Genomic DNA, 9,498 nt, shown 5'->3' with positions numbered 1-9,498 from the left:
ACTCATCAATGCCTTTCACAACTCACCTGTTCCCCAACATTAACTTTCTTCCATTTTTCTTACATTTCATGTCTTCTTATTTTCATCAAACAACCAATTTCCAATAAATAAAAAATAAACCTAACAAACAAAGTTCCAAAATCAAATTATAATGATTGAGAACAATATTTTGGCATGTTCTAATAATAACTTTAGACATAAATATAATCAATACTATAGAATAATGTAAATATATCTTGCATTGCATGGTCAAAATCTTGTATTAACTCTGTTCATAAACACATGACAGTTTATAACTTTTAAAGTGAAAGAATACAAAAATGTAATTCCAATGTACAATTACTACAACTTCACATACAGCAGAGTGAAATTAAAATTTTAAAAAAATAATAAATGTGATTTTTTTTATTATTTATTTTTTTTGTAACTAATTAACAATCTCTATAAACAGAAGAATCTACCACCGACGAACAAATTTGCTTCTTAATAACAGAATTAAAATCATGATTACCATTACCGCGTTGAATTATTGCGTGATTGTGTCCACTGAGTGAACTCGCTTCCGGAACCAACTCGTTCAACACAATTAACTCAACATTCTTACTTCTCAAGAGAAACTCGTTACTCGCGAGTTGACTCAGAACAGAGGACTCAGAAACCGAGTTCTTCTTCTTCCTATGCTGAGTCGCGGCCCGAACGATCTCGACCATTACCGCATTAGACAACCGTCGAACCCCGCGAGCTCCGCCTATGATGACAGAGGGTAGAACCGCGCGCTGAGTTGATTGAGTCTTCTTGCCGTGTTTGTTGAAGAGGAGAACCGATTCTGGACTACGATTCTTGACTCGGCTAAACGGGTCACGGAGTATCAAAACGCTTTTGGTGTCTACTAGCATCACGTGTTTGAAGTTGCGTCTGACACGGCCTAGTAGCATTGGGTAACACGCCCAGCGTCGGAGAGTGAACGGAACTCGGTCGAGAAACCCGGATAGCGAGTTTTCCGGGTCGAGTTCAGTTGCGTCGAAACTCAGTACCGATCCATAACTCAGTGAAGTAGAACCAGCAGTAACATTGTTGAGAGTTTTCAATTTGTTTCCCCATAATGTTTCTCCAATGTGATTGTTTCCCTTGTGTAAAAACCGAGAATTGTTGAAAAATGTGTTATTGTTGGAGTGAAGGAGTTTTGTGAAAGAGTGATTCTCTTGTTGAATAATAGGAGAGAAAGATGAAGTTGAAGAAGGTGAAGAGAAGATGAAAACGACGTCGGTTGAGGAAACGATAGTGGAGCGATGGAGGAGTCTGAGGAAGAAGCGAAAGTCGTCGTGGGTGGTTTCGTCTGAGACGTGGGAGATGAGGAGATCAGACATGGGTCTGGTTCCACGGAGGTAGAGGGTACCCATTTTCTGGAGGGCGAAGTTGTGGTGGTTATGGTGGTTGTGGAGGAGGAAACGGCGTCGTGAAGGGGATGGTGGAGAGGTGTTGGGGAGAGTGGAGAGGGTGAAGAGAAGGAGCGTTGTGAAGAGGAGGAGAGCGCAGATTGAGATAGTGGATTGAGCTTTGGAGATTATGAGAGATTTTGATGATGGTGAAGGTGAAGAAGAACAAGAAGGTGAAGAGGTTTGTGGGAATAATACTAGGAGGAGATTCATGTTGGAGTTTTGGTCGCAGGTTGTTTTTGGTGATTTTGTCATTGTTGAGAGAAATGTGAGTGTTGTTGGGATTGTTGATGGGAAGAAAGAAGAAATGAAATTGGAAGTGTTTTGTTATTGAAGTTTGTGGTGGTGGTGTTTGTTTTGCTACTGTTGTTGGGTCATATGCTTCACACACATTTTCAATTTTCATTAAACAACACCAACACTATACTATGCTTAACTTTACTCCTGAAATTCTAGACTCTAGTACTATTATTATGTAACAACAACAGAAAAACTCTAGCAGTAGCACTACTATTTCTTTGGTTTTATATGATTATGTTATTCAAAGTGTTTTTTTTACTCTTTTATTTATTTATTATACACTAATATAAATCTTTAAAATATATTTTAAAATAACAAATGACACCTGTTGTTGAGATATTTATATTAGGTATTTAATTAATTGATATATTTCAAATTTTATGATTATTATTATTATTATTGTATTACTTTTCTTTTACATCTTTAATAGAATAAGCTAATCATTCTATTAACTCTTTAGTAAATCAATTTATTTTCTTTTATTTCTTTTTTTAATTGTGATTTTGAAGTATATGTGTTATGTAAAAGGGCATCAAGGAAAGAAAATGTATTTGAGACCTTTAAAAGTTGGAGATATTTGATTCATAAATTTATATTAAAAGTTTAATTGATATGCACTGAAAGTGAAAGTGTAAAAAAATTTATCATTATTATATCATGATTATTCAATTGTATTACTTTAAAAAATTAAAATAAAAGTCATACATTACTAATTTATCAACGGTTGTAATTAACTGTTAGAGTGTATTTCAATTAAATTCTTATTTTAATTAAAAAAAACAAATGAAAACTTGTTTTTTTTTCAAATATGAAAAATATAGTTTCTATTCCTTTGCAGGGATTGATATAGTATTTTTTTTATTTATTTAGAACTTATGAAATTTTCTTGTTTAAAATTAAATTAGTACTTCCGATATTTATCAAGAAGAAATTGCTAAATCATATATTTGCATATGATTGTTTGTAGGGCAAAAAGAAATCTTTAGGGTTGTAAGAATTTTTTACTGAAGATCTAACATATAGATGCTTCGTAGGATAACAAAGATCATTTTGTGAAAACAGACAATACTCTCTCCAGTTTCATATATAAGTAAATTTGTAAAAAAGTTCACCCTTTAAGAAGAATGTTTCAGTGCATTTAATTTTTACACTCTTTCTAATTTTATCCATATTTATTACTTTGAAAATCGTTGTAAATATTAAAATGTAAAAAATTATAGAGATGTATTTGTAATAATGACATTGAATGTAATAATTATAGATTTTTTTGCTTATATTTGAGACTATAGAATTTTTTTCTTATATTTGAGATCGGAGGGAGTATATTTAAACCATGACATTATACAACTAAGAAGAAATTATGCCTCATTAAAATCCCCCACCTTTGTAAGCGAAAAGAGTGTTACCATCTCTCTAATAACAAAAAGCATGACTTTGAGAGAGTTCATATACGGGTAGGTTAAAGTCTCTCGCCTTATTACATATAAAACAATAAATAGTTAACTGTATAATATCTCAGGTTAATTGAGTTTTAATTTCTATGGATAAGTTTTCCATTTAGCTCCTCGAACATGAAGGCATCGTGTGGTAGCATATCCGATATAGACCTTCCTAGTAAGGTTGCAATTTTATCAACCGAGCAACCATGGCTATTTGCCTAAGCACGAGCTCGCCTTCTTGCATTTCTCTTGGAACCACTTTAAAATTGTATCTTTTGGCGGCCTTTTATTTTGCGGCTAATTCTCTGATGTGGGCGATCTCTCGGGTTTTGTTAGTTAGGTCAGTGGCACACCTAAGTTATCTCTCATTATCTTCTTCATTAAATTGTGTACACCTCTAAGTGGTTGTGTCAATTTCGAGTGGCAAAACATGGTGTCGGTTGTAATGTTTCGACTTATTTTATTTATTTTCCGTGATTTAACTATGTGGTATTTGGTGATTGTGTGATATTATTTGGTGTTTTGGTGTAATTGGGGTACCCTTGGTGTGGGATAGTGGCATTAAGAATAGAATTAAGGTGTTAAGGGTGTGTGAGCAAAAGTGTAAAATTTGGTAGTGTGGTGAGTAAGATTAATTGAATAATATTAGTTAATAATTATTTAATTATTTAATATTAGATGATGTTAATTTAATTAAATAATTGATGGAATTATTATTATTATTATTATTATTATTATTATTATTATTATTATTATTAGTTTAATTAGTTAGGAGTAGTAATAATAATATAATAAAATAATAAACAAGAGAAGTTTGAGGATAGAAATTGACAAATTGTGAAAGTTTGGAGAAAGAGAAAGTAGAGTTTGGGCAAAGGGTAAGAGGAGATCACCATTGTTGTGAAACTTGTGCAAGAACTCTAAGGTAAGGGTGAAGTTTTAATTATCTAAGGGTTTGCATGATGAGGGTAGGTGGATTATATCTATGTTTGGTTTGTGTTTTTCTTCTCTCAATATCTTGATCTTGGTTGCAATTTTGTAATTGTTGGATTAATCGTGTGGATAATGCAATTGTATGTTGTTAATGAATTAGATGTGTTAAAATGTAATGGTTGATGATTAAATGGTGAATTGCTTGATTTTGTTGTTGAAATTATGCATTTGATGAAATTGTTGATGATGGATGTTGTGTTGTTGTGTGTGATTGTGAGTCAGAGTCGGAACTAACTTATGGGTGTTTTTGGTAAAAAATATTTGAGGTTGGAAACTTTTAAAAAGTGAATTTTTGTGTTAAAACATAATCTAAATGATTTGTAAGAAAAATGGGGTTTTTGGATAGCTTAATTAAAAGTGATTTTCGTATTGATAAGCAGCAGAAAAATGTTTCTGCTACAGGTGTAATCGATTAACATGATTTGGGTAGTCAATTACACTGTTGAAAAATAGTTTTATGGACTGTTTTCGAGTCCGTACCAGTTACCGCATGAAAAAAAAAATCGAGCCCGTAACCGTTTACCGTTGTTCTGGCAGGATTTTGTAAAACTTTAAAAATTCATGACTTGAGCGTCGGGTGTCTGATTGAGACTCTGTTCGAAGCGTTAGAAAGCGGGTGCAATATTCTTTAATTTAAAAATAGTTTCACTTTATGGAAATTATTTAAATGACATGTGATGGTGTTGTATGGTGTGTAATTGTATGTTGTGGTGTGAAATATGCGTGAATTGCTTGCTACATTATTATAGTGTTGTTACATGATGATTATTTGTTTTTGGTTTAAAATAATTCCACTTTTTTTTAATTTAATTTTAAGTTCTGAGTTTTAGAGGGCTATGTACTCAGATGATACATATTTAGTATAATAGAGTAGAACCAACTTTTAAGCGATAGTAAAGAAATGAATAAGTTAAAATTTTCAAGTGAGTATTAATAAAAAATACTATTATCCTTTTTATTAGAACATATTAGCTTTTGCAAATATTTTTTCCGCACATATCTTATATTTTTCTCTATTAATTAATCAATAAATTATTTGATTTTTTTATTTCATCATATTTTTTCAAATTTGTAAATAACTGACGATAATAAATTATTATATTTTTTTTATATACTCTTTTTTACTAAATTAGTACCGTACGAACACACGAGTACTAATATAGTATGCGCATATGATAATGATGTTAAACTGTTGTTTTAAATATTGAATAATAATGCAAACAAATTTACTATTGATTTGAATATTTTATAATTAATTCCAAAACAAAAAATATTTTTAAAATTTAAAATATTTTATAAATTTTGTAGAGTTAAACTTCTATTATGAAATTCTCCTAGACAAAAAAGATAGAAAAAATATTCATATTATGAAATTTTGTAGAGTTAAACTTCTATTTTATAAATTTTATATAATTGAAGTTAGAGAATCGACTGTACGATTTATTGTAAGTACGAATCAATGCTTAAATTTTTTTTTTTTTGCATATTATTAGCATATATTTGTAACTATGTCAATGTTAACCAATTGAAGAATAAATTCAAACTTTATAAATGACTGTTTGATAGACATGTGATGTGAATCCATACGGGACCCGTGCGATAGCATGAGTTTCTTACTAGTTGTGGTTAAAGTGAATATCCACACACTATCATTGTAATAACATTTACAAACAAAAAAAAAAACTTTTACATAATGGAAAAATTCATATTGTTTCTTAAATGTTGGGCTCTTATAAGAATGATAGATGTTCTAGAAGGTTTAAAGCTTTCAAGAAAGCTTGGTTTCAATCATTTGGAAATCAATGTTGATTCTCTGATAGTTGTGCAAGCTATTGAGGGAGGAAAGGTGAGAACGGTTGAGTGTGTTGCTATTCTCCGACGTATTTTGGATGCTATGTCCAACTTTGAAGTCGTAGTGATCTCGCACGTAAATCGGAATTTAAATGCGTGCGCTGATTGTCTGGCTAAGCGGGGATGTTTGGAGAGGAATTTTGTTGTTTATAAGGAGTTTTCTTTATTCTTGAGGACTTTTGTTGATTTAGATGCTAAAGGGATTGTTTCTCCTTTAGTTGATTTTTTTGTAGTTTGTTTTCTTTTAGCTTTAGGCCCTCCCGCATAGAAAAAAAATTAAAATACATTAAAACTAGTTTTTTCTTACAGAAAATCAATAAATATGTATCTCTTTAATAGGATAAGGTTCTAAATTTTGATATCCACAAGTAGCACTTCCATGTCTTCCAAATTAATTCATCTTGTAAAAAACCTGAAACATAAATTGTTAATTGACCTTTGATTTTCCAAGTAAAAAATAAATAACAGTTGAGAAAGCAAGAAAGTAGAGAACAAAGAGATAATATATTTTTCATGTCACAGTATGTCTCTCCAAACATCTTTTGCATGTGGAATCAATGGTTAAAAGAGAAAAAATTGACTCATATTAAATGAAGAGAATAAAGTTACTGATTCTCAAATCTTGTTTTTTCAGGTTTTCATCTCACCAAACAATTGAGAGAGAGTCTAAGTGGTGAAAGATTGAATCTAATTTTGTGGAATTGAGAAAGATGAAGAGTAGTTAAGATGAGATGATTATGCAATCCTGATATAATTGAAAAAAGTTTTTGCCATAATATAAATAAAATTGTGTGCAAACTAAATTTTTAACGTGTAGTGTAGCTGTGAAACTGTTATCATACGGTTTGATTTTTTTATAATATTAAATAATTTTTTTTCAGACGAATGAATACATTTTTATGTTGTATTTTCTCAGATGTAAAATACAGTGTAAAAGTTGGTTGTAAGCATAACACCCCTCATTAAAAAACACTTTTCAGTCAATTTCTCATCACTCAACACTATCACTCTTTTAACTTCTTTTCTTCCCTTTCAGTGTGGTAATGATTGATAAGAGGCTCGTTGTTGTTGTTGGGAAAATTAGTGAAGTAGTAGGAGAGCAACTTAATGGGATTAGACAAAGAGAACAGGAAAGAGCAGTGTAGTGAATGAAGGTGGAGGGTCCCTACCAACTCTCAAATCTATACACACAGATCATATATAGGATTTTGACAGTACCACAAATTAAATTGAGTAAGCAATAGTGAGAGTGGAAGGTTCCTATAAACCAAGCGCACGTGGTAATAATAGGGACAATATCAAAACTAAATCGATACACTTTGTTCTACATACGTACTATGCTAATAGTACAAGTGAGTGTTCACTCCACTTTCTCCTATCCTTCCTTCCCAGTGTCGGTTCCTTTGGAAAGCATAACAAACATGTTGCCTATATGACCGAGAAGCATAACAAAAATGTGGTTATTTTAAAATTCAACTTAAAATGTGTGGATAAAATATTTTAACCAAATAATGTAGTGTTTTAAAATGTTTTGAAAGAGCTTATTAAAAAAAAATGTTTTGAAAGAACTTAAAATTAATTGAATAAATTTATTGTTTAGATAAAAAAAATAGAATTGTTAAAATATTGAAATTTATATAATATTTTATATAAGTTAAATTTAAAATTTTTGGAATAATATTTAAAATTAAATAATTTTATACTTCATAGAATGTGAATGACACTTTGACTATTATTATTACTATTTTAAAATTTGCAAGTTGATCTCATAATTTCCAAAATTTTAAAATTAACTCATAAATTTTTCAATAAATTGTAAATTAATCTTTAATAATTTTAAAAATTTACAAATTAATCTCTTTCAAATTTTTAAAACTATAAATTGGTCCTTTTTTTCTAAATTTTTAATTCGGCTCAAAATATTTTAAAATTATAAAAATGACTTTAAAATGTAACAATGAATAATTAATACTCTATCCAAATAAAAATATTTTAAATTAAATGAATTTAAGTTATTAAAAATTTAATTCTCTAAAAAGAATTAATTATCTCATCTAATCTTACTCTTAGTGTCGAATTGTAAACAAACCCTTTAATTAAAATGTCTTGTTTTGTTTCATTTGTTGGGTTGTACAAAACACCCAAACTTGTCCCACGTCTAGCTCTTTTGTCTTTTAGGGTGTGTTTGGTTTAGAAGAGAAGTTGTGAAGAGAGAAATGGGTGAGAGAGAGTGAGAGAAGAGAGAAAAATGTGAGAAATAGAGTAGATTTAAATGATTGTTTGGTATAATAGAAAGAGAAGAGAAATAGAAAAGAGAGAAGTAGAATAACTTTTTAAATTGACAATAATGACCTTGTAAAAAAATTTATTAAGGTTATTTTTATTTTATTTATTTAAATCAAATAATTAATTTCACTATATTACCTTAGTATTTTTTCAATACACTGCATACTATTTTAATATCTATTCAATATCAAATTAAATATTTTATTTTGATATTTATTACTAATTGATTAATTCATAAATAATTTAATTTAAAAACTCTTCATTTATAAATGTTTTTCTCTTATCTTGTGTTTCCGGTACCATTTCCTAGCTTTCCAACCTCACGTCAAAGCACATAAATAACTATTCATCAATATTGAAAAAACAAGGACATATATGGAAAAGAACTAAAAACAAGCTTCTCCTCTCACTTTCTTTGCTCATTTGAAGAGAAATAAAAAGGTGGTAGGACCCACCAAAAACTAATCTCTCTTCACTATTTCTTTTATGTGCCAAACAGAAGAAGTGGCTATTTCTCCAGCATCTCTCTCTCCCCTATCTCTCTCGTTGCTTACTCTCTTAAACCAAACACATCCTTAGATTCAAGAGATTGAAAGATTGTAAGCCATTGAATTTTGATCTAATGTGGATCATTTGAAATGCTTTGGTATGAACCTTCGCCATTCACTTTCAGTCTCAAACTTTCAGGGACAAACTACAGGAAGTAATCATCATAACCAAAGACTTATGTGAGGTGCAGTTGTGATCGAATTTTCTGCTTACCATGTTGCTTGAAAGATGAACCATATACAATAATGGTTTTCTCTTGAAGTAGAGCAAGGATTAGATCTAGCCACATAGTATGATCAAGGCTTTACATATTTAGGGCGCGTTTGATTTACTTAAAAATAGAAGACTTAAACAACACATTTTGATAATAACATATAATTTAAAAATATTTATGAAGTCGGATAAAATTAAAAATAAAAATTATACTTCACTTACTCACGAAACAATTTTTGTTTCGGATGCGCCTTTTCTAAAACTAATAACAAATTCGTGCATTCGCACGGATTCTAGTACGAGACGCACATTTGTTTACATAATATATTTATTTTAAATAGAAAATAAAAATATTTATTTTAAAATATTGTGTTAAAACAATTTTTTTATATGTAAAGTTAAAATATATATTAATTTTATTTTAATATAAA

At 29.8% G+C, this 9,498-nt stretch overlaps 1 protein-coding gene across 1 annotated transcript; it reads right to left on the bottom strand.

The window, feature by feature from the left end:
• Nucleotides 1-387: 387 nt before the first annotated feature.
• Nucleotides 388-1,893, bottom strand: LOC131610333 (uncharacterized). Its single transcript, XM_058882249.1, has one exon. The coding sequence runs from the start codon at nt 1,689-1,691 to the stop codon at nt 432-434; it is 1,260 nt and encodes a 419-aa protein (XP_058738232.1). The 5' UTR covers nt 1,692-1,893; the 3' UTR covers nt 388-431.
• Between the last annotated feature and the right edge of the window lie 7,605 nt (nt 1,894-9,498).

The sequence above is a fragment of the Vicia villosa genome, linkage group LG6, assembly GCF_029867415.1.
Source record: "Vicia villosa cultivar HV-30 ecotype Madison, WI linkage group LG6, Vvil1.0, whole genome shotgun sequence".
Lineage (NCBI taxonomy): Eukaryota > Viridiplantae > Streptophyta > Magnoliopsida > Fabales > Fabaceae > Vicia > Vicia villosa.
Note: the sequence above shows the minus strand (reverse complement) of the source record. Positions and strands in the feature narration are given on the sequence as shown.

Bases quoted from the DNA above. Each gene is read 5' to 3' on its own strand.
- LOC131610333 (XM_058882249.1), bottom strand. From the start codon at position 1,691: ATGACAAAATCACCAAAAACAACCTGCGACCAAAACTCCAACATGAAT.